Source organism: Poromitra crassiceps (genome assembly GCF_964638095.1).
Source record: "Poromitra crassiceps genome assembly, chromosome: 6".
NCBI lineage: Eukaryota > Metazoa > Chordata > Actinopteri > Beryciformes > Melamphaidae > Poromitra > Poromitra crassiceps.
Genome location: NC_139627.1, coordinates 2,189,927 through 2,216,206, shown reverse-complemented (window position 1 = coordinate 2,216,206; position 26,280 = coordinate 2,189,927). Strand labels below are relative to the sequence as shown.

General features: G+C 43.7%; 1 protein-coding gene across 3 annotated transcripts in view; it reads right to left on the bottom strand.

The window, feature by feature from the left end:
- Positions 1–1,045: 1,045 nt before the first annotated feature.
- The window catches only part of LOC310778073 (protein mono-ADP-ribosyltransferase PARP14-like), a 29,143-nt gene continuing 3,908 nt past the window's right edge, over positions 1,046–26,280 (bottom strand). The window contains exons 4-18 of one of the 3 annotated variants that reach the window (XM_083638394.1): positions 25,269–25,400; positions 23,097–23,375; positions 22,447–22,671; positions 19,995–22,264; positions 18,109–18,339; positions 15,720–15,941; positions 14,956–15,034; positions 13,057–13,203; positions 12,111–12,173; positions 8,718–8,894; positions 6,800–7,012; positions 6,058–6,675; positions 5,574–5,719; positions 3,696–3,870; positions 1,046–1,910 (exon numbers count right to left, since the gene is read on the bottom strand). In XM_083638394.1, the coding sequence (XP_083494520.1) occupies positions 1,633–1,910; positions 3,696–3,870; positions 5,574–5,719; positions 6,058–6,675; positions 6,800–7,012; positions 8,718–8,894; positions 12,111–12,173; positions 13,057–13,203; positions 14,956–15,034; positions 15,720–15,941; positions 18,109–18,339; positions 19,995–22,264; positions 22,447–22,671; positions 23,097–23,375; positions 25,269–25,400 (5,255 nt within the window). In that variant the 3' untranslated portion in view covers positions 1,046–1,632. The remainder of the gene's footprint in view (positions 1,911–3,695; positions 3,871–5,573; positions 5,720–6,057; positions 6,676–6,799; positions 7,013–8,717; positions 8,895–12,110; positions 12,174–13,056; positions 13,204–14,955; positions 15,035–15,719; positions 15,942–18,108; positions 18,340–19,994; positions 22,265–22,446; positions 22,672–23,096; positions 23,376–25,268; positions 25,401–26,280) is intronic. The other 2 variants (XM_083638395.1, XM_083638396.1) reach the window with 2 other exon arrangements.

Here is a 26,280-nt window from a genome sequence, read left to right as displayed (position 1 = left end):
AAGCTGGTTACAAAAACTTTTGGAAAGAAGTGCCTATGTAACTGTCCTGCCTGACAACATTGAATATAAATGTTTGTTTTTTGTTTAATACATGGTTTTGTGTATGTTTTCAAAAGTGCCATGCCATTGTTCCTTACTTAGACATTAAAATATTTTCTGATCCTATTGACAAGTCAGCTCATGTCTTTAGTCTTCAAAAAAAATACAACTTTGTATTCAGTGGAGAGTTATGTCTCAAGTCTTTTGAGCTAGAGTCCGTCATGTCTCAAGTCTTTTGAGCTAGAGTCCAAGTCAAGTCTCAAGTCTTTTGAGCTAGAGTCCAAGTCAAGTCTCAAGTCTTTTGAGCTAGTGTCCAAGTCACGTCTCAAGTGTTTTGAGCTAAAGTCTAATTGGATTCTAGCTCAAAAGACTTGAGACTTGACTTGGACTCTAGCTCAAAAGACTTGAGACTTGACTTGGACTTTAGCTCAAAGACTTGAGACTTGACCTGGACTTGCAAAAAATTACTTGTGAGCATCTCTACTATAGAGTATCGTATCACTTTTTTTCAAATAGTAGATTTTACTTTGAGATTAAAACCCTTAGATGTATTTTTTGTAAATAGAACCCATTTTCTGAGATGGCAGAGAAAGCCTTTACTAAGATAGCAATGTACAGTAAAGTGTCACAACTCTGTCTTCTCCAACAGGTATATAATTGTATAATCCACAGACCTTGTTATGAGCAGTTTCATGTAGGAACTATTTTCTTTTGACCGAACTACACCCGCTAGCTGCTAGCTAGTTCCTACAAAAGAAAATAGTTCCTACATGAAACCGCTCACAACAAAGTTTGTGCATTATCTTGAGTAACCGGGTCATGATTTCTGGAAAGAGACATTGCTGTTGAGTTTTTCAAATTCATTTTTTTGGTGCTTCGAGCACCACAAGCCGAGTGCCATCCACTTCCATTGTATTGGAGAGAAGGCAGCCATCTCTACTGCCGATATCTCCAAAACTCAGGCAACTAACACAAAACGATATAGATTGATAAATAGCACTACAGGTGAGAGGAAAAATATTTATTTGGGATTTTAGGGTGAGCTGTCCCTTTAACTTGTCCAAAAACTATTTCCTGGAATATCCTGCTTTTCTTTCAGTATCCATTAACCCAGTGTTTACACAATTTAAGTGCAGGTGACAGAACAGTAGGGGAAATCCAACAACAACAAAAAAACACTGACTTGAAAGGAGCAATTCAAACTTGGACCACTTTTGATAGACTATATAACCCACATAACCTACAGTATATGAACTAAAGTTTATACTATATAACCCACATAACCTACAGTATATGAACAAAAGTTTTTCACATTTCACATTTTCAAGCCACTATGGTGGCTCTGCCTCTGATCCTTATACATCACTGATTGGTCACATTGTAATGTTGTAAACGAGGAAGTGAATCTTATTGTATTGTTGCACTCACTGTAAATTGCTCTGGATAAGAGCTAAGCAGCTAAATACTGTTAACTAAAATGTAAAATGGCAAAATGTGAACTATTTAAAAATCACCTGATCATTAGCATTGTAAACAATTTAATATTTTAAGGCAGTGTCAAATGTAAGGCATCTTATTTCTGGCAGCGCTCTATCACTTGAATGTAATCAGATATTCTGGGTAAGCCAGAGAGTCGTGGAAGATGATGAACATGGAGGGATTGGCTGGGTCGTCCACGACGCTGTCGTACTGCTGAATGGAGGCGGAGCTCTTGGCCGGCGGCACGACCATCCCTTGCTGTCCCTGGGTGAAATCCCCCGTCAAGACGCGACAGAGGTACATGAACTTCTCGCCTTGGGGATTGGGCCTGGAGTAATTGTCGGAGTAAGAAGCTGCGACAGCAAAGTACGTGCCGTTGCCGAACGCAGCAGCTGAAAATTGGAAATAAGCAGTTATTAAATTGACGTTATCTGAAATGTAGAAAAGCAAAACTCTTTGGGGGGATGGGTAATGTTTCTTTTTAAAGGGCAATATCACATAATATAAGTTAAATTAAGTTAGTTAAGTTATCTTTTATTTATCCCCTTGGGGAAATTCATCCTCTGCATTTGACCCATCCTCTACTAGGAACCTTCCTAGAACTAGGAGCAGTGGGCAGCCACTGTGCAGCGCTCAGGGACCAACTCCAGTTATTTTTGCCAGTACCTTGGCCAGGGGCACTGACAGGAGTATTAACCCTAACATACATGTCTTTCTTTGATGGTGGGAGGAAACCGGAGCACCCGGAGAAAACCCACACGGACACGGGGAGAACATGCAAACTCCACACAGAAAGGACCTGGGACGGACCGGGGTTCGAACCCGGGACCTTCTTGCTGTGAGGCAACAGTGTTAACCACTGAGCCGTTGGACTATGTTTCTTTTTTTGATGTATAAAGATAGTGGCATTAAATGTTAAATGTAGTTTGATTGGACTGCGTGTGTGTATGTATGTGTATATGAGTCGATGTGTTATGACGCCTCCTACTGTTGTTCTCTTGAATGCCAAATTTGAAAGACAAATTTCTCCTAAGGGAGACAATAAAGGCTAATCTAATCTAATCTAATTCATATGAATGACCCTCTGTTCTGACTGGCAGTTTCAAGAGTGAAACATGAGACAGCACAGCGCTGGCAGCTAAAGGTAGTCAATGGGCTACATGCACAACTACACTACTTCCTGAAATTAGTACAGCTTCTTTATTTCCTGTCATCACTATTGGATGAAGTGATTAATGTCAGGTGTGCTGCAGTCACAACAATGATCAGGCGCACCTGATTCATCAGTTCATCCAATAGTGTAGGACAGGAAATAAAGAAGCTGTACTAATTTCAGGAAGTAAAAAAGTTGTGCATGTAGCCTATAACAAGTCAATAACCAATGACCACTCAACTTTACCTCAAGTACCCCCTGTAGTATCCCTAGGGGTACGCGTACCCCGGTTTGGAAACCACCAAAGAAATTACTGTAACCTCCTGTCCCACTTCATCCTCATCATCTCAAACCTCTCTGTCTGAGCCTCCCTCAACAATGTTGAGCAAATTATCTCCTGTTTGGTCAATGGTGTCTCCTAAAACCAGGTAATAAAGTAAAGTAGCAAGTCCTGTTGTGCAACACAGTGTACATTGCCTGAAATGTCATTCAGAGGGCTACATAGACTACTTGCACAACTCCACTACTTCGTGAAATGAGTAGGGCATCTTGGTTTCCTGTCCTACACTATTGGATGAACTGATTAATGTCAGGTGTGCCTGATCACTGTTGTTGTGACTGCAGCAGTCAGGCACACCTGATATTAATCAGTTCATCCAATAGTGTAGGACAGGAAACCAAGATGCCCTACTCATTTCACGAAGTAGTGGAGTTGTGCAAGTAGTCTATTGTATACCATTGAAAACTTACTCAGATGTAGTAAATGCACTCCTTTTCTTAAATCTTTAAATGAGCCACTGCGTGTCAGAAAAGACACTATTTACAGGACGTAAATACACGCTTTACACATGTCCCGTATTCCTCGTTTCCAGGCCGCTGCTCGGCGCATTATAGCTTTGTGATGCATCGATATAAAAACATTTAAAATCAGGGTGAGTTTAAAATCAAATTAAAGCTGGAAATATGTCCAGGTTGTAAAAAACAACAACTGAATTCTTCTTGAACCAATGTGCCAAATGCTCACCATTCTTCCCAGCGTAGCTCCTGTTGAAGCCGTGTTGGTTGATGTAGGCTACAGTGGTGTAGCAGGTGCCGTGGAAGAGACGCCTCCCATTGTTCTGCTGACCGTTTCTCTTCTCCATATCCTGCTTCTTGATCTGAAGGCTCTTCCACAAGGTGGGGTTCTGGATCCTCTCAATCTTAGTGGGGGAAAATGTTTGTTATTTTTTTCTCCTCCATTCTGTTACGGTTGAATGAGTATTACTTCAACCTCTCCTCCTGCAAAAATGCACTTTAAATACATTTGATTTGAGTCATTTGTGTCAAAATGTTAGTAACTTGGATCTGTATGAAGTTAATTTGTAATCTCACAAGTGCTCCACAGTTCAACTGCTCTTCGCACACGTGCAGTTGAGCGTGCAAAACGACCTAGAAACGAGCACGCGAGCGAGGGTGAGGGCGTGAAGCTCGAAATGAGCGCACAAAGCGCCTGATATTTCTAGTCAATTTAATAAGCTCAACAAATGTTGCTTTGATGATGCTCCCGAGAAACATTGATCAATATAATGCGACAACTAAAACATTATGCATGAAATGAAACCTTGCGTTAGTTCATGCAGGACACGCTGATTGGATCAATGTTTCTAATCATTGATGAATCACAGCCATTCCCACATCAAGGCGGTCCATTTAAATATTTCTCCCTGTTACACGCGTGAGTTTTTGCCCCCCTAGGATGGGGGTGGGGGATGAGCACGCCTGACTGAGCTAATGTCATTGGTCGATGCGACCGGAAGAAGCCAATGCTGCCACAAACGCTGCAGCTGGCAAAGCTTTGCCTCCACCTTTCTAGTTCAGAGTGTTAACATGGCTCAAAGGTTCAACTGTATTCAATGTCTTGGGGGGGTTCTGCTTTGTGCTCCCTGTTTAGCTTAGCATGCTGCTTGCTAATCCACAGAGCATCTGAAGAGCGGTGTGATCAGCACAGAGCATAAGGCTACGTTCACACACAGCACCAAGCCTTGCCTACGCCTTGCCTTTACCCACGCTTTTAAATAGGCGTCCTTTAGTTTTTAGTCAATGAGGCTGTGTACACAGGGCGCCTCAACGTGAGCCTTGCGTGTACCCACGCTTTTAAATAGGCGTCCTTTTTAGACAATGAGGCTGTGTACACAGGGCGCCTCAACGTGAACATTGCGTGTACCCACGCCTTGCCTGAGCTGCGCCGATTTGATCGTTTAGGCGTGAGTTCTATTTTCAAGCCGACAAGGCGCGTGAAGGCAGACTTCTTCTGTCAAGCCATGAAGGAAAAACGCCACAATATCCGTGGGAGTCAACTGAATTTCAAAATAAAATGGTGTTACTACAACAGTGTTGAGCAGAGAGAGAGAGAGAGAGAGATTGACGGGTGGCTATCACGTGGGGCTTTCTCCCCGTCGGTAAACAAATCTTCAGGAGAGAGAATAGCGACCGAAGAAGCAAGATGGACAATGAAAAGTTAATCCACTTAGTACAACAGCATCCAGTTCTCTATGACAGCAGTCACCCAAGAAGGAGACCTGGTTATACATATCCAGCATCAATAGCACATTAAATATATCCGATTTATTTGACCTACCCATGATAATTCGGGACCACACGTGACAAAAAAAACACTCGGGAGAGAGGAGAGGCGCTTGTAACTCGGCTCAGGTTCAGCGTGGAATAGGCGTGCAGTGTGATCGCAAAAGCGTGTGATAGGTTAATGCGCAGCTCAAAGTCTGTAGGCGTGGGTTGAGGCGAGGCAAGGCGTAGGTGCCCTGTGTGAACGTAGCATAACCCTATTTCCATCTGTTGCAATAAATGGCTAAATGTATGACGAGTGTTCCTGACTGAGCTACGGGGTACGCTACATGTACACTACCTTAATAATGGTGCGTTTGCATGTGGCCTGGAACAGATTCAGGACTTCAGTGTACTCTGCAGCTCCAGCCTGGATGGTGACAGCCTCACACGGGGCGTTGGCTGGCATGGTATCCCAGTGCGGAGGCAGGCTGTCAGTCTGTTGAGCTGGAAGCATAATGGACAGGAAAGATTTAGTTTGAAACTATTCCATCCTGGGACAGAACAGTATTTGCAAGTAATTATTGGAATTGTGTTTTAATCAAATTTGGAGTACCAGATCTGTGAGGTTTACTACGTCAAAACAATTTACAGGTCAAAGTAAAGTATGCTAAATATTATAATAATTTGTAAATACAATTTGACCCAAATCTGGTTTGAATGTGCTTCTATTCTGGCCGCAATAGTGATATAATTAACTGGACTGCAGGACTTCAAGAAAAGACGTGAGAAGATTCTTTCAATAACAGGCTTGCATTGATCCATTGAGGAGACATGTAAATGACCTTTCAGTTTGTCAATGCGTCTGATCTGTAGAGTCATTCCCTGTCCATGGATAGCTGTTGCAGGTCCACTTGGTACGGCGACCTTGTAGACTTGACCCTGGACACTGACTTCTACGTGAATGTGTTTCTTCTCCAAAGCCTGTTCAAGGTGGAAGTTGGACATTGGGTCAAAGCTCTGGAACTGAAGCGCCTGCTGTTGGTACTGCCAGTCTGCCACCGTGCCGGCTAGTTCCACTAGCTTCTCCAAATCCTCCTCATCTCTGACCCTCCTCAGCATCTTATGGATCTCACTGTTGGCTCCTAGCACGTCCTTGCTGAGTCCACTGATGGTGAGAGATGCTTTGAGCTTCTGACGTTCGATCCGTATGCTCACATCCATGGTCTTCTGGATGTCAACAATGCGCTGGTGGTCCGCAGCGGTGAGGTGGAGGATGGTGTCCTCAGTGATGGAGCAGTTGCTCAGCTCCTTGGAGATCAGCTCACTGATCCACTTTTTGGCTGAGTCGACTCCATCCTGCGAGGCACCGCAGATGTGGAAGCAAGCAGAGGCAACCTCCTCGCTGTCAATGACAAAATCATCATTCTGTGGATTGTCAGCAGTTGCCCCAGTGAAGAATGCTGAAAAAAGGAGAATCTAAATGTTATAAAAACTGGCCACACTTCATTACTCAAGACAAGTGATATAATACTGCTCATGGATTAGGGATGATGAAATCCTGAACCCCCGCCCCCCTTTGCCTACATTTGATTTTGGACCAGATTCCCACTTTATCCTTGGCGTCAGTGGTTGTGTCCATGCTTGCTTTCTTTTGCAAACTGTTGTAGAAGTCCTTCAGCATGGGAGGTTGGAAGACGACTATCCGGATGGTCTTCAGAGTGTTGGGAGTGCTCAGCACGTCGACCACTGCATCCAACATGGCATCCGCCACCTGGCCTGCCTGTACATTGCCTTGGCCTGAAATGGCATAGCATAAATGACAGTTGTTGTTTTTGATGTCTGCAGCAGGCCAGAACAGCAGTACCTGAGTAACAGTAGATTAGAGTCTGTAGACAAACATTATGAACATCATTCTACCTATGCTCACAGTCTCCCAATCAATGGGGCCTCACACATTCACATGTTCTATCATTTCCCTTACAGTCGAGCTGAAATGAAAAAATGACTTTCTTCTACTTTAGTTCACATCCCTGGGTATTCAGTGCACCTATGTAATAATGTATGCAAAAAACAATTCACAAAAATCAAATTTATTTCGTTTTTCACATCAAAAGTTAATTTTTCAGCATTTAATTCATAACTGTACTCTACAGTCAGGGCTGCGGGAAGTGGGGGTGCTGCAGGGCGTCGCCAAAAGTCCCTTCCTTGCAGCACCCCCTGCTTAAAAAGTCTTCCAGCGGCCCTGCTGTCTACAGTATGCTGACGTCATTCAGTACCATCACATTTCTACCCCGTTTCAACCAATCATATCCCAACATGACAGCTGTCAATCAATCCTCATATCGAGGAGAAGATTCTGAGCAGGCAAGATGGCTGCCTAGTGCCTGTAACCTGGGCAGACGTTTCTAGCCCATACATGTTAATATACTTGTTTAGAAAGTTTCATCTATAAAGGCTAGTTAGGCAATGTTTGTACCTAACATGTTTCGACTGCTGTTTCTGCAGTCTGCATCAGAGGTGTCACGTGATGTTGGTGTGACGTCATCTATGGCGTGGTTATATGGACACCTCTGATGAAGACTGCAGAAACAGCAGTCGAAACATGCCAGGTACAAACATTGCCTAACTAGCCTTTATAGATGAAACTTTCTAAATAATATATACAAGTAGGCTAAATGAACCTCTTTAGTATGTTAATATACTTGGCCAATAAGTATCGGTAAGTAACGGTAATGTTTTCATTTAATGTAGAATGCAAAAGACACGTAACTGGCTCGTTAAACTCGCATTCCAGGAATATCGTATTTACCGCAGCTCTTTACCGTGTCTAGTCGACGCTCTAAGCCGGCAGGCAGCACTCTTACCTCGGCTTGCATACGTGAGTCCGTACAGAGGCAGCCAGCTGCCCGGTTCTATGCAGATCTCACTCGCGTAGGGGCAGACACTCTGAACCCCACTCCATTTGGGGGCAGAACATGCCATACAAGCACCAGGATTGGCCAACATCAACTCCAGTCCCCAGAACGGTCAAATGAAATCATGCCCACGCTATGTTCCACCTCTCTGCACTGCTTCAGTGAGAGCAATGTTTGTTTTTCAGTCTGATGTCACAGACCCTCTCTGAGACCTGTTTCATGTCGTCTTTAAAGGTCTGTTTTGTTCAGTAGAAAGATTGTTTAGGTAACTAACATCTGAAAGATTTCTGTCTGAATATGGACTGACCCTGAGGATTAGATCACTTTTTGTGACTCCAAACTTGAATAAAACCCTACATTTTAAGGGTAGTTTTGTACCCAAACCCAATGCATCTAACCAGGATTTAGCATATTCAGTCAAGCCATAGGTCATTACTCAAAGTATATCACATGACATTTGATGAATGTTTTTAATCCAAAGTGCCTTAAAATACCACAAGTAAACATAAATCTCACCTGTACCAATCTGTACCTGTACCATCTCACCTGTACCAATGGCAGGAAAGGAGACAGATGTGTAATCTCACCTGTACCAATGGCAGGAAAGGAGACAGATGTGTAAGAGTCTTTCACACACATCTGGAGAGCATCCTTCACAGCCTTGTTGATTTTGATGGGGTCCGTCTGTCCGACCAGGTGAAGGATCTTCTTACATCTCAGGTTGCCTGGTTGGGTCATTATCATGCCCGTGTTCGGCTGGGCACCTGAAGGTGAGGACAGTGGATTTAATTTTCATGTTAGAATGCTTTAAACCTCAAGTGTATACAGTATGGATGAAAACAACAATCATTGCCCAATACATTCTAAAAGCTTAAGTTTGAAGCCCACACCAGATGAAGGTAACGTAGGTCGTCAGGTCGCACTTTCCTTCCTGATAATCTTGTATTATTGTGTTGTGTAAAACTGTGTTCATAATTAACTCTGTATCCAGGTCATAATCAGTAGGATGATGGTTGAGCTGTGCTCATTAAAAGAAAAACCTTGCTCAGGACAACCAGTCAATCATTGAGCCAATGTACCGTAAATTCCGGACTATAAGCCGCGGCTTTTTTCCTGTTTTTTGACCTTTTTTGCCCCCTGCGGCTTATATAACGGTGCGTCTTATCTATGGATTTTTTCCAAAAAAAAAAAAAAATCTCTCTTTTTTAGCACTCTTTCTAACTATAAATCCACTTCTGTTTTAATTTCCTCTCTTGCCCTCTTTTAACAACATAACATAACATAACATAACACAACACAGGTAAGCAGAAAGAAAAAGACGAAGCAATCACGCCATGAATGAGGAAATGACTCACCTGCTGGAGGCTGGAGATACACGCTTGGGCTAAACTTTTACTCCGTGAAACACTATCGATTAAGTCCGACATCGCTCAGAGGTTTTGAGCAGCTTGAAAACAAGTTTGAAAACGTGCAGAAGTCCATCCACTCACTCACTAAAGAAACTAAGGCAACCGTGAACAGAGTTTATAATGCGGAAAAGCGCATCCGCGCACTGGAGGACAAAAACAACACAGTGAGTCCGAAAATGGATAAAATGCAAAATCGAAACCCTGCACACGCAGGTTGATGACTTAATCAGCAGGAGTAAAAGAAATAACATTCGCCTGATCAATGTAAAAGAGGAGCTGAGATTGGTGACATGGACGCTTTTGTGGCAAAATCCTGTGTTACATCCTGGACCTGAAGGAAGGCGAGAAACCACCAGAGGTGGACAGGGCACACCGGGCGCCTCGGCCACGTCCAAACCCCGGCCTGCCACCGAGGGCCATCTTCATCTGCCTACTCCGCTGGCCCGACCGTCAACTCATCCTCCAGGCTGCGGGGAAGAAGCCCCTCACCTGGGAGGGTACGTGCTTTTTCGTCCGGCAGGACCTCTCCGCGTTGGTGCAACAGAAACGCGCAACATACAACAGCATCATCGAGTCAATGGATATCGCTTTGGCGTACTGTACCCAGCGAGACTCGTCATAACCAGACCGGACTATCTTTAGCACTCTTTCTAACTATAAATCCACTTCTGTTTTAATTTCCTCTCTTGCCCTCTTTTCACCACACCGCGGACACTGTGTGCCCAGCGGCGGAACAAGAGCTCAAAGTGAAACTGCCGAATATCTTTTGAGTTGGACTGGTCAATAGTACTGTGAGTAACTAAAATAAAAAAATAAAAAACGGAATTCTCTCTTCTTTAGCACTCTTTCTAACTATAAATCCACTTCTGTTTTAATTTCCTCTCTTGCCCTCTTTTCACCACACCGCGGACACTGTGTGCACTGTAAAAAAAACAAAAAATACCACAATGTGTGATTTTGTCTGGGGATTAGTGACCTGACTTTTGTTTTGTTGAAATGTTAATAAATGGGAGCTTCCCCAAACAGCCATCTGTTTCCCGACAATCCCCTCTGTGCACGAAGCCTTACATATGGTAATTAAACATCAAAACACCCGCGGCTTATAGACCGGTGCGGCTTATAGAAGAAAAAAATAGTCACCTTTGAAGGTGCGGCTTATAGACCGGTGCGTCTTATAGTCCGGAATTTACGGTAATCAACAGAGTACAGGGAGGAGAAATATTGTCTCATTTTGATGTTAACAGGCTTAATTTAGTTTTTCATCTGAGCCACTACAGTTTTGATGCCTTATCTGTCATTTTAATAATAAAGAGGTTTGTTTGTTTGTTTGTTTTGTGTATAATTTGTTGCTTTACTTTCACTCTCCTATATTAGGATTTATGAGCTTATCAATTTACAGCATTCCATGACTGGCATTTATCTCTTGTTCTCACAGTGGAATGGAGCAATAAAACAGGTGCTATGTTACTGTGTGTGTGGGTGGGTGGTGGCGGGTTCTGTGAAACTACATCAATGGCAAAGGTTCTCTCACTCATCATATCAAATCATTCAGGGACACAGGAATATAGTGATATTAAACATGTTCTGAAAATCGCCTTTAAAAAAAACGCATTTACGTTTTAAAAGTCATAAAAGTGGTCCTCGTTTGTGAAGATTATCCTGCTGAACACAAATGACCACTCCCATAAACCTTTGTTAACCACAGACCGTATTTCACACATTTAAACGAAATCCCCATTCTAAAAGCCCATTCACTTTTCCCCTTATGAACCAAAGTGCTACTTCCGGACTCATTCCTGTGGTACTCTATTCCCTCAGGATCAGAGCTAACGGCTTAAAGGAGAACTTTGGTTTTTTTCAACCTGGACCCTATTTTCCAAACTGTATGTGTCTAATAAACTCATTGTGACATATTGTTTTCAAATTGGTTGAGTATTCACTGAGATAGCCTTGTTTACAGCTGGAGCAATGTGCTCAAACAACTGCACAGTGTACTGTACAGGGCAAGCTGCCCCTGTCTGTTCCTCTCTTTCTCCTCGCCTGCTCGTACGCCCCGGAGAATAATATTCATGTAGGAGTCGTCTCTATGCGAGCAGGCGAGGAGAAAGAGAGGAGCCCAAAGGGGGGTGGCCCGTCTATGTGCAGACACCCCGCAAGCAGAACCAGCTGAGCGAGGCGGCGTGCAGCGTGTCGGTGCAACCAGCAAGAAGACAGCGAAGTTCGTGCTGCGTCACCACGGAGGATTTCCCCCCTCTCTTCAACAGCGCTGTGTTGGAGAAGTTGCCAAAAACATCAATCAGCTAAATATACAGTATATAGAGTCATTTCCATGTTGCCAAGACACTATTGACAGTTTGCCAGCAGGTAAAACAATCCGTTTTATTAGCGAACGTGTATTGACGATGCGGTGTGAGCTTGCCCTGTACAGTACACTGTGTAGCTGTTTGAGCACATTGCTCCAGCTGTAAACAAGGCTATCTCGGTGAGTACTCGACCAATTTGAAAAAAATATGTCACGATGAGTGACATATTTCTCCTTTAAAGTGTAGGTGTGATAGGTTTTTTTTTTACCAAGGGTTTGGCATTCCGTTTCCACAGCCTGACCAGCTGCACTCAGAATGGCCTTGGATACTCCTGGTGGAGAGAAAGACACATTAAATCAAGAAATAGCAGCTGCATGTATTCTGTTTTAAAGCCTTTGTTTTTCACCAAGGTAGTTTAGCTGAACACATTTCTCTTTTGCAGCAATACGCTGCATTATACTATTGCCGCTGTCAGGTGGAAACCTTGTATTTCCAAATCCGGCCATTTTCTTTCCCCCCATAGTGGGTACCCCAAAATAACCTGTGAAAGTTTCAGGTACTTTGGACCAGTGAAAGTTCCTTCCTTGTGAAAATTTGCTTTTTTGGAGATACAAGGTTTCTCAAGCCATGCAACCAGTTTGGGCCATTGAGAATCAATGCTGGCAAAAGATCCATAGAAGCAGTTTGGAGGGTAAGGGGCGGGCCTTATGAGGACTCATTCACCTCCCTCACCAACAATCACAATCACAATCACTTTTATTGCCACAGTATGCAAGTTACATGCGAGGAATTTATCTTAGTGTCTGTATGCAGCGTAGCGGTCCGGTCAATATACAGAGATAAGAAGTAGGAAGATAACTAAAGACAATCACAAAGTTGCAAGTGCAATCAAATCAAGTATACAAGTATACATACAATATGTACATGAGTGGAGGAGTGATCAGTGGATATTAAATATGAATTTACGTTGAATTTACATGAGAACATGAACAAAACTGGTCTGGAAATTCAAATCAGACACCTTTCAATTGCATGCACACTCTGGGCTACCGCTGCAGTCGTGTTTATGATTGCAATGATGCTGAAAGTAGCTTAAGTCTGCTTTACACGTGAAATAGGTTGCCTTGATGTTACCTTTAATGAAAAATATTGAACGCCCAAAAAAAAGCAAAAGGGAGCGAATTGAGTCCAAAATGGCCCAATGTGTGATTTACCTGTGTTAAGAGAGAAATCACTGTTGGAGGAGTTGACAATGACATCAATGGTCTCCTGGGTGATGTCCCCTGTCACCACCTGCACAGCCACGCTTCCTATTTTGGTTTCATGCATTCCTGAGGTTGAGGTGACTTTAGAAAAGGGACCTTGCAGCAGGAAACACATGTCAAGTATAAACAGTCAACTTAACTCACACCAATCCAAAACACACACACACACACACACACACACCACACACACACACACACACACACACACACACACACACACACACACACACACACACACACACACGCACACATTTGAAAAAACATTTGAAGGGATTGATTTTGACTTGTCTTATCACTCTGCCTTATTGCTTGTTGTGTCTCTTGTTGTTTTCCTGCACCTATATGCCCTGTTATTTTTTGTAATATGTTGTAAACGGAGTCCACAGCACAAGAATTTCACACGTGATACTTGTACTATGGAGTGACAATACAAATCTTGAATCTTGAATCTTGAATTCCAAACCCATATAGTCATTCTTGTGACTCAATCAGTGGTAATTTCTAAAACACAGGTCATTACATGTAAATCTGTGGTGGTCATTATTATCACAGTGAGGCCAACGACATTAAGCTCCTCCTCCTGTACTGCACAGGTCCTACAAAGTCCTCACATGGTCCTGTACTGCACAGGTCCTACAAAGTCCTCACATGGTCCTGTACTGCACAGGTCCTACAAAGTCCTCACATGGTCCTGTACTGCACAGGTCCTACAAAGTCCTCACATGGTCCTGTACTGCACAGGTCCTACAAAGTCCTCACATGGTCCTGTACTGCACAGGTCCTACAAAGTCCTCACATGGTCCTGTACTGCACAGGTCCTACAAAGTCCTCACATGGTCCTGTACTGCACAGGTCCTACAAAGTCCTCACATGGTCCTGTACTGCACAGGTCCTACAAAGTCCTCACATGGTCCTGTACTGCACAGGTCCTACAAAGTCCTCACATGGTCCTGTACTGCACAGGTCCTACAAAGTCCTCACATGGGCCAGGATGACAATCAAACTTGCCATCTCTCAATTGGAAAAGGAGCCAGGAACAACCTTATCTCTTTCACCAGTGGTTGGGGATGTGTGTGTGTGTTACGCTACGTTCACACAGGGCACCTACGCCTTGCCTTGCCTCAACCCATGCCTACGCCTACATACCTTGGGCGTGAACCTATCACACGCTTTTGCGATCACACTGGACGCCTTCCACGCCGAGTCACAAGCGCCTCTCCTCTCTCCCAAGTGTTTTTTTTTGTCACGTGTGGTCCCGAATTATCATGGGTAGGTAAAATAAATCTGATATATTTAATGTGCTATTGATGCTGGATATGTATAACCAGGTCTCCTTCTTGGGTCACTGTTGTCATAGAGAACTGGATGCTGTTGTACTAAGTGGATTAACTTTTCATTGTCCATCTTGCTTCTTCGGTCGCTATTCTCTCTCCTAAAGATTTGTTTACCGACGGGGAGAAAGCCCCACGTGATAGCCACCCGTCAATCTCTCTCTCTCCCTCTCTCTGCTCAACACTGTTGTAGTAACACCATTTTATTTTGAAATTCAGTTGACTTTGCCATTTCCCACGGATATTGTCGCGTTTTTCCTTCATGGCTTGACAGAAAAAGTCTGCCTTCACGCGCCTAGTCGGCTTGAAAATAGAACTCACGCCTAAACGATAAAATCGGTGCAGCTCAGGCGAGGCGTGGGTACACGCAAGGTTCACGTTGAGGCGCCCTGTGTTACACAGCAGCCTCATTGACTAAAAAGGACGCCTATTCAAAAGCTTGGGTAAAGGCAAGGCGTAGGCAAGGCTTGGTGCTGTGTGTGAACTTAGCCTTAAGATCAAACCAAATGTTTCCTACCTGTAGTCTGTGTTGTAGTTGTTGGCACTGGACCACCTGAGATAGTAGAGAACCTTTTCTTAAACTCATCAGTGAAAACCTGGGGACAAAATGAGAGAGAACCCTGTCACCAAAAACGTGCCGATATCACAGCAACACAACACATAGAAAACACAGCCTGACAATGCTGCCGGTATCCTGCACGTTTCTATCAATCAGTTTGATTTATTGTGCTTGTTTGTTCATGATTATTATGTAGTAGAGTCTAGGTCTGAGAAGTGGGAGGTCTCCACTTGATAATGAAATGATATAGCCATTCTCACCAAGCAGCATTCCACTAACATCTAAGCCAGTTTTCTTCATACATGTTCACCCTAGTTTAATAACACATGGGATACTGCTTAATGAGTATGACTCTATTTGTATGAATATGAAAGCAGTGTTTTTTTCATGCACGCATCCACATGTGTTGTCATAAAAGCATAGTATTAATAGTTTGTGGAAGTGTTTCACTCACTAGTAGAACATTCATTTCAAGTTCCCTAGGTTCCTGATGAAGTCCTGTCTTTTACTTTTTAATCTTTATTGATGATGTAACATTACTGTAGCAGGCGTTACTAAGTGTATGTTAGCAGTACCACCAGTTACAGTGAGTTGTAGCACTGAGCTATTATTGGTTGGTATTACCATTTTTCCATTGTTACATTTTAATTTGCCAAGATGCTCACAGCTGGCAAGCATGAAACTAATGCAGAGTTCCTTAGTCTTCACTTTCGCTTCTTTACCTGGATGGTCTGTGCATCACTGGGGTGAAGGACGATAACTACTGTCTTAAGGTGCTTCGGTCGTCTCTTCCTGCTGAACTTCAAGATTTGATCCAACATTGAAGAGGCTGCAAGGTCTTTGGGGAAGCCCAGGTTCCCTGTGCCAATGGCGGGGAAGGTTATGGAGGTCAGCCCACTGTCCTCAGCCTGGCGCAAGCAATTCTTAAAAATGCCATTCAGTATCTGGAAGACATATTTTCTTTAGTTTAGTAAAATATTGATGTTTACCGTATACTACTGTAATGTTGCAAGTATTCCCACCCTGTGACCAGTTTTTTCAGTATTTGGCCAATTCCCCCTGCTGAGCTGTCCTGGTCGCTGTTCCACCCCCTCTGCTGACCTGGAGAGAGTTGTAGACTACTAGCACATGCTTCCTCTGATACATATGAAGTCGCCTGCCACTTCTTTTCACCTGACAGGGAGGAGCTTCACCGGCAGGACGTAGTGCGTGGGAGCCGGGAGGATCGCCGTATTCCCCCGTTTCCCTCCCCTCCAACCAGAGCGACCAGAGGTGGCGCTAGTGCAGCGACCAGGACACATGTCTCAGACATGCTTTCAATAATGAAGGCTACTTCCCGTAGTCAATGTCTGATTAACCATCCCATTCATTAATCCATTTCTCCCTCCCCCTGCAGCAACGCCTGTTCAGGTTATATCATTCATTCATAAATGTGCACGCCCATCCATTCCTGTCCAATCAAAATGTCTCCCACGCTTTCCCTCTCTCTGTGTTGTGTTGTTTGTTGCATCATTAAAGTTGATTGTACTTTCCTTCTAGCCTCTCATTTTTGAAATACCCTTAATCCGGCTTCCCAACCGCAGACACGGCCAATTGTGGCTGTATGGAGGCCAGAGGTAACATGGGGCACGAGCCTGCGACCCGCGTGTTTATAGGCAGGGAATCTACCGCTGCACTACCCAGGCGCCTAATGTTACAGGTATTTAGCAGTCCTTGCAAACAAGATATAAAAACAAACAAGTAGATTTTTGCGATGCAATAAATCGTATTACCGGTACTGTAGAACAGAGGTTCTCAAATGTTTTTCAGCCAAGGACCCATTACAAGATCGAAAATATACCGGGGACCCCCTCATTCTGATTTGTGATTTTGGGCTAAGCTTAATTGTTTCCACGGTAACGTGCTTGACTTTTAAATTGATAGCTTTGTTAGATTAGAATGTAATCCATGAAGCATTTTAGATTTAAAACATACGATGTTTTCGTTGAACTATGAAGCTTTTGCACACACAAAAAAAGTTTTAATTTTTTTATTTTCCTGAAAACTTTTCGCGGACCCCCTGGCAAAGTGCTACGGACCCCCACTGCTGTAGAACATGCAACAAAGCATGTACTTTCCATTTTATGTTTGTTTTTACTTCTACAGTGACCCCGCTACCTCAAGGGACTATGGTTGAATGGAACTTGAGTTACATTATCATCAATCCAATTATCTTCTGCAAGATGTGCAATAAAGAAAAAAGTCAAGTCATTGAGTGCGTTTACATGAACACAATAGTCCAATAACTGAGACTAATCAGACGGTTAATGGCAATAATCTGATTTAGGCGTTTACATGCACTTTAGAACTCAGTCCTGAGTGGACATTGAGATTGAGCCATGCACTGAATAAAACTGATGATTCAGCGAAAAGCTAGGTGTGTTTATCAGATTTCTCATAATCTATTAACGGCCTTTATCCGATATAAAGCATATGGGTTTATGTTGTTTACATGACCACTCTCAGGTCACTAATCACGTTTATTAGTTTATGTTGTTTACATGACCACTCTCAGGTCACTAATCACGTTTATTAGTTTACCGGTATGTTGTTTACATGACCACTCTCAGGTCACTAATCACGTTTATTAGTTTATGTTGTTTACATGACCACTCTCAGGTCACTAATCACGTTTATTAGTTTATGTTGTTTACATGACCACTCTCAGGTCACTAATCACGTTTATTAGTTTATGTTGTTTACATGACCACTCTCAGGTCACTAATCACGTTTATTAGTTTATGTTGTTTACATGACCACTCTCAGGTCACTAATCACGTTTATTAGTGTGCATGTGACCACTCTCAGGTCACTAATCACGTTTATTAGTGTGCATGTAAACACACTCATTTGCCATCATATGATTAATTATAACTATAAGTAAGGAATATGCAGTTTGTTCATTATAGGAAATCTGTCTGTAACCAAAATGTATTGCTGCTGTTCACAGGTCTCCCCCTAAAAAGATCCCTGCTGTAACAGCAGGACTAACCTGGGTTAAAATCAAATCAGATGGAATCGGAGGACTGAGTAAATACATAAATAAATATCCCTCACAGTTGAACACTTTACCTTCTGAGCTGTGCCTTGTCCATTGTCCCAATGAGGCGCAACTGCATGAAAGACTTTTTTGCTCTTCAGCTTGCAGGCATCAGTAACGATGACGTCGCCTTGATTTCCGTTAGTTTGCTTTTCTTTCACCAACTCCTGAAGTTTGGGTCCGGCCACGCCAACGATGGCATTTGAAACTGCTCCTCTTGTCAGCACAAGATCTCCAGCCACAGTATTCACGATCACCTCAGTCTAAGAATATGTTAACAGAATACTTTCAATTTCAAGTAATACATTTTACATTACTTTTGTCACATCATCCAATAGTCTTAGAATTCCTATTAGCCTACACACTCAAAAGCCAGAGGATAGGGTCTAGGGATGTTCATCAATTATCGAAAATCGATAATTGATCGTTAAGGATTGGAATCGATCCTGTGGCATTTGGATCGATTTTTTAATTATTAAAAAAAAAAAAAAAAAAGTTTGACTAGGTTTGGGTGGAATTCGTTCCTCCTCGCCCCACTCCATTGCACAGCCGACTAACGTGAGGTGGAGCTTTTCATATAGTCTCTAGTTTTCTGGCTGGGCACGGGCCTTTTGGGCACGGGCCTTTGTGCCAACAAAACTGTTTTAAACATGGGAAATTCACACCGGCATGCGCCGGGGACAGCAGTGTTGGAGAGGAGACACATTGAAATAAAGAGTTCATTGAGGAGAACACGTTGTCTTTCGTATTTTCTGCCATAGGCATTCATTTTGTAAAAAAATATATATATATATTGAACATTTTCTAAGTATTAACACGTTCACTGCCAACGACGTATTACTCCGTCAAAAAAAATCCAACGGTTGACTGCCACTGACGTATTACTCCGTTTTTTTGACCGTGGGATGTGCATCTAACCCTTTTACATCTCTTATATAATTATTGGAGCCACCGAACGTTTACAACCCATTCCACCGACCCACTAAGTGGCGACAGTGCTCTCCTGACTAGAGGAAGGCAAGCAAAAAGCAGCCATTCTCATGAAAATGGATGGGGGAAAACGCTTTCGTTTTCGCGCTGATTGCTGGCGATGCGGGATTGCAAATTTGCATAATAGATTACAGGTGGAACACACTTTGAAACACGCAGCATAAATATGACCAGAATCGCAAAAGCTTCATCAAAGCTCTCAACCAAAACTCCAAGAAGCGAGCGAGTCCATCCAGACTTCCTCAAACAGCGGCCGCGCAGACAGGCAGCAGCAGCAGCAAAGCAGTGAGACTGGTGACAAGCTTGTGACGGCCGCTGCAGCCAAGAAGAACGCCCACGGAGGGAGGAGTTGGAAGCAGAGGGGGGTTTCCTGCTGTTATGGAGGAAATTACTGTTCAAAACTATTGTTTAGATGTCTGACGTCTTACTGATGCCAAAAATGAATGGTTAAAGTGACTGTTCTATCGAATTTCACAAAAAGCCGTTTATCTCTGAATAATTTTTCTGACGCTGAAACCATGCTGTATTCAACTGCTAATGCTTACATAACTACTAACTCTACAAACTAACTCTTTTAGACAGAGAAAGCACACATTCTATTAGTTCTTTTGAGATATTGTGTGTTCACAAAATCTTAGCAGAAAAGAATCCTCGGGTCTTGAAAGATGAGCCAGAATCCTCAAAAAACCCCTCTGGCAGAAGCTAACTACAGTAAAAAAAAAACGTCTGGCAGTGAATGTGTTAATATGATCGATAATCGATAATTGATCATTAATTTTCACCGATTATCGATTTTGGAAAATTTTCAAAATGAACATCCCTAATAGGGTCAATAGCTGATATCAATCAAATCTCTCTGTTGGAATATTACATTTTTCAACGAGTTGATTGCGGGCTCTTATTGTTACATAATATAAATATGAATTACCGTGGCATCCTGGATATTCCCTTTCGTCAGAGTGATGCTCAGGCCCTCTTTGGTCAGCACGTGATCTGAGCTGCTCGGATTCTGAACACGTCTCACTTGCGGAGTCTGGCTGGGTCTCTTAGGCAGATTCTGTTGAGAATGACTGACGCCGTGGGTTCCAAACTCCCTCTTGACAGCCGCCTCCATAGCAGTAATAGCACCATCATCATTGCTCAGCAAATGGATCCTCTTCAGCGTGTTGTTGCCATATTTGTCATCACAATGTCCCTTCACTGCTTCCACGATGGTGTCTGCACACAAGCTGAGAGGAAACCCCAGGTTGCTGCTGATGGCAGGCAGAGCCACAGAGAGGCAGTTGTACGTTTCAGCCAGCTCTAAGCTTCCTTTCACAGCTCTTCTCAGCAGCCCCACGGCCTTCTGGGGGTTCGCTTGATCAAAACTGGGCCCCACCGCATGGATGATGTTTTTGCACCAAAGCCGCCCGCCTGCTCCGGTCATGACACAGTCTCCAGGCCGGAGCTGTCCCTTTGACTTGATCAGTTTGTCACATTCATCCTGCAACTGAGCGCCAGCAGCATTCACAAGTGCTCCTGCAAGACCTCCGTTGTGTTTCAAGTCCTGATTAGAAGCGTTGACAACTACACTCACTGGGTAACTGCACATATCAGCCTTGCAAACAGCTATTTCTACTCCATCAGGTGTCTCAAGCTGGTACGTGGGTTTTGGTACTTTTCCCAGGGCCAAGTTGTCCTGCCCACTACCAGTCTCATCGACCAATTGGACCAAGCAACCAGTCTCACTCATGACTGAGGAAATGTACATTGCTTCTTTTTCCTGGAAGAACTTCTTTGCTCCAGGCTTGGAGACTTTTAAAACATTAGAGAATACCTCAGAGATCACGTCTTCAAACAAGGTCTTGCACTTTGTGACATCGACTCTAGAACCACGTAAGTAGATGGCCTCTTTCCTGAAAGAAACCTCCACTGCGTCTTTCACTTGGTCCCACCACCAGGCATCTCGGTTATGTTTCTCAATATATTTGACAATGATGTCGGGCTTGACCACAACAGTTTCTTCAACTTGAGCATACTGCTGTAAGAAGTCATCAAGTTCATTTCCAACTGTCCTAACGCTATCCTTGTAGCCTGACACCACCACTTGCTGGCTTGTCTGAAAAGCAGGGGTCTGAATCAGAATTTTCCTGAATGAATCATTGTTGGCCTCCTCCAACCGAGCGACGATGTGCTGCCACTGAGGCTTGTTCAGGACATCACTATCTTCAACAGCGATGTATTGGCAGGTCAGCAGTGTGCTCAGTTGATCCTCCGCTTCGTTCAGAGCTCTGTCTGAAACAGCAAGGAGCTGCACTCTCTTCCCACATATCTCAAGTGCTGCATCTATGTACTTAGATGTGAGGAGATTGCTTGTCAGAACTTCTTGATCTTCCTCCTTCAAAAACTCAAGCACAGAGTCATCCGTTTCTAACGTCCTTCGTTTTAGTGCCGTGACTCCATTAAATACCCTTTTGCTTGCACCCAAAACCTCATGGCTTAAGCCAGTTAATGACAAATCCTGGCTTTCATTTTTGTATGCTATTTTTAGCTCTGGGTATTCAATCAACAGCTTGTCCTGAAGACCATCTTGACATAGGATGTAGAAAACGGATGGCGACAAATTGATTGTGTCCGTTATGCACAATTTCTCCCGCTGTACCCTTTTGGCGATCCTGTTAAAGATCTCATAAACAGTCTGCTTCAGTCTGATTACATCTTCCTCAAAGCCAACCACCGACAAGACACCACTGGCTTTATCTGCGACTACAGCCACAGCCTCATTCAACAGCGCCTCTCTGATCTTCTCTTCAGACTCTTCCCATGCCCCTGGCTCAGGCTGAAGCTGCAGGGATTTGAACTTTGACACGGCTTGTTCAAAGGCCATCTTTACCATCTCTGTCCACTGTTGGATGTCCTTGGCTTTGACATGCTTTTGCTGCAGTAGAGAAGGTAAGGGGCTGAAGCACACAGGAGACTGTTGGAGGTCTACCTTGCAGAAGTGCTTTGCCAGCTCGCTATGAACGGTTGCTGCAGCTTCATGCTTGGCGTTAAGGTATGTCCATATAGCAGCATCAACGCTCTCAGAGAAAGCAGCAGGGAGTTTGAGCGTGGGTCGGTCTTCGCCATAGAGGGCTGTTCCCAAAGATTCATAAAAAGGAAAAACTCTGATCGGTTTCTGTTCGATGGCAAGCTTCTTCTTGATGATTCTGTCAACAGCTGGGAAAGCAAATACATCTTTTTAATATCTTAAATATGACATAGGTTTATCATCTAGACCTCATATGAAAGTGTTAATTGTTCCTTGTTCATTACGATTGTGAATACATATTGAAATTAAGATTTACATATTTATCATACTATCATATAGGCTGATAAAAAAAGAAGCATAACTGCACTACCATTATGGTCTTTAAAGGTGATGATGGCGGACTGTTCCTCCTCATTAAGCGTGACATCGACCACATCCTCTTCCACACCCTCAAAATAGAGGCAGAGGTGATCAGTGCTAACATCTGGTATGTCTTCAGCTCGAACTTTGGCTGTGACTTCAAGAGGATGGACTGATAATTTCTTTTTCTTGAACATCCCGTTGCTGGGGCAGCTTGTAAGGAAATCGGTGTTCTCTGTCAGGTAGGGATAGAAATTAAGCATTCAGACATTATCACTTCCACACAGTGTACAGCCCTGATTTGAAAAAAATAAATAAAAAGATTTTGGTATACTTTTGAGTTTAACATTCCTTAACTTATCAACATTTATCACCGTTGAGTAGAATAATATTGTGATGTTCTGACAGTAATACACAATTCTGTTGTCAAATTGTTAACAAGCATTTTATTTAAAATGGATTCAAATGGCTATTTTTAGTTTTGTTTGGCATCACCCTTACATTACAAACAATTCAATGCGATTGATTTTACGTGATTTTGCACAAATAATCCATAATGTGATATCTTGATTTAAAAGAAATCCTTATGATTATCGTGGTAATTGATTTCAACCATACTGCCCAGCTATTGCCCGCGCACGCACACACACACAAGACTACCTTTTCCACTCTGGAAAGTCACCACAGCAGCGGAGATGTCAGGCAGGAGCTCCAAACTGAACTTTTGAGAGGGAGAGTCTGGAACCTTTAAAATGTTCTCCACCAGCATCTCCAGAAACTCGCGGTTCATGCTCTGTGGAAGATTGCCTAAAACAGCCGAGGTGGAGCACGGCTCGACGTCTGCCATCTCATCATCTCTGCTTTCCGTCTCTGTCTGAACTCCAGCTGCGGGCGTGCCTCCATCTCCACCTGCTCCTCTGATGTTTGCAGCATCGTCACCTGGTAATGAGACATGGTGTTAAGTGACTCAGCACGCATTTCTTCATGACGTGAGCTACCTGACAATTAACACAAAAAGATGGGGGGCTCTATTCTCCCACTGGCCTTAGGCGCTAAACTGGCGTTAAACGCAAAAAAAAAAACACGCTTTGCGCCTGCCTACCCATGACTCAGGAAGATAGCGTCATGTTTTTACGCCCCGAAATGCACTTTACGCTGAAGAGGCGTGGCGCAGTGCCAGAATAGGCCAGAATGGGCGTTTCGGCCTTAAATACCAGCCTAAAGCGATCTTCCCAAAGGGCGTTAATTTTGCGGTTAACGCTTTTCAAAACCAGGCCTTATTCAGTGCGCCGGGGATATAGCCAGTAACCTAGGCCTAGCTACTGCAAAAGTTAACTGTTGAAAATTCGATGTCTTGGAGGTACGGTGGTGCAGTGGTAAGCACTATCGCCTCACAGCTCGAAGGTCGTGGGTTCGACTCCCACCTGGGGACGAGGTGAACGCTGAAGGAATGCGTGCCCGTCCGCATGTCCTCGAGTGCCCACCGCCCGGGTGGGGTTGGCAAAAGGGCCTTTCTGTGTGGAGTTTGCATGTTCTCCCCGTGCCTCCCGGGGGTTTCCTTCATATAGGAACCCCCTTCACAAAAACATGCAATATCCTGGTTGCTAATGTGGTTCCTCCTCTGGTCGTTAAGGGCGCCTGTTCAGAGGGAGGGGAACTGGTTGGAATAGCGTGAACCTCCCACGTGCTATGTCCTACTGGTGAAGCTTCCTCTGTCAGGTGAAAAGAAGCGGCTGGCTGACTGCCCATGTCTCGGAGGAAGCATGGAGCCAGTCTCGGCTCTCCCCAGATCGGCAGAGGATGGAGTAGCAACCAGGATTGAGAAATCAAGTGAGCACTAATGGGGGATAAAATGGGATAAAAAATCGGGGGGGAAAAAATATTTAAAAAAAAGAAAATTCGATGTCTGGTTTTGTCACGAGTAGCCTACAGCTGAAGTCCCTCTCGCCATCAAGCAGACAGTGACAGAAGCATGTTTCTTTTAGCCTGGTAAACCAGCCCGTCACGTGAACTCACATTTCATTTGACCAATTGAAATGTGAGTTGACGTGACGGGCTGGTTTACCAGGCTATGTTTCTTTATGTGCGCCAAGGGGAAAATGACGGACTAAATTGGTGGGAAATGCAGGGGTACTGCGTGCGTAATTAAGCAGCGGAGATGCAGGAGAGGCCGAAAAGGGATAAACATACGTCCATCTAACAGCATGAAAGCTGAAAAACATTTATGGCAGTAACACATACATACCGTTCCCATTATTTGAGCCGCGGCAGCATTAATTGCACACTTTTTATAATGTCCTAGGTCTAATAACTATGTTGATCTCGGTCTGCGTCTCAAGCGGGTTGGGTTGGGTCGGATTAGATTTTTTAGGACCGTTGAGAAAGGAGGACAGTTGAATACTTTTATTGCCACACAGACGTTTGTGCAGCAGCCCTTCTTCAGCGTGTGTGTGGGAGAGGTGTTTAGGCTATGATCTGTGATGCGCTGAGAGATCTCCAAATTGGCATGGATAGATGACAGCATGCAGCCGCAACCGGGCTGGATCTCCGTGGATCAGAGCTTGGAAGGGAGGAATGTGATTGGTTCACTGCAGATCACCAATGGCCACAGTTGTGAATAATTCTACGCTTAAAAAGGCGTCGTTAAATGGTTAGCGTCGCGCAATCTGGCAAGAAAAATTAGGGAATGCGCGTGACCACGCCCAATAATAGCGCCGCGGCGCACAAATTTAAGGCCAGGGGGAGAATAGAGCCCATTGTGTATGAATGGATCTCACTATGTGGATAGTTTAATAACATGCTTAAACTATTCAACACATTACTACTACTGACCAACCACGCGCTTTTTGTGCACTTTGCTTGGTGACACAGCAGCATCTGCCTTCCGTTTAGCTGGTGGCTTGTGATGGGTGTCCCTTTGGTCATTACTGCCTGATGAACTGTACGGCTCATCATTATCTACTACTAGAAACACACAAATGATAGAAATCAATCCTAAATACATACACTACCAGTCAAATGTTTGGACATCAACATTTTTCTTTATTATATATTTTACCTATGTTTCCACATTTTAAAATAATGGTAAATACATAACTATGAAATAACCCCCCAGGAAGGACAGGAAGGACATCATAAAGAGCACCACATGTAGGTCTGTGAACTATTTGTTTAGACTGTTTAGGGCAGTTATGGCTGAGGGTACAAAGACTCCTCCCAAAGCGAGGTTTTTTGCAGACTAGTTGTCTGTATCTGCGGCCGGAGGGGAGGAGGGTGAAACATGGGTTGAGAGGGTGACTGGGGTTGTGTGCCAATTATTATGCCTCCACTGGCGATAGCCAGGCCGGAGGCATTATGGATTCGGGTTGTCTGTCCGTCTGTCCGTCCGTCCGTCCGATGTTCGTTAACCCAATATCTGAAGAACGCCTTGACGAAATTTCATCAAATTTGCCTCAAACGTCGACTTTGACTCAAGGATGAACTGATTAGATTTTGGTGGTCAAAGGTCAAAGTTTAAGGTCACTGTGACCTCACGAACGCCATTCCCAAGTTCTTTAACGCGATATCTCAAGAACGGCTTGATGGAATTTCTTCCAATTTGGCTCAAACATCGACTTGGACGCAAGGATGAACTGATTAGATTTTGGTGATCAAAGGTCAAGGTCACTGTGACCTTAATGCGATATCTCAGGAATGTCTTGATGGAATTTCTTCGAATTAGCCTCAAACGTCCACTTGGACTCAAGGATGAACTGATTCGATTTTGCTGGTCAAAGTTCAAGGTCACTGTGACATCACAACCGCTCGTTTCATGCTCGGTAACGTGAGATCTCAGGAATGCCCT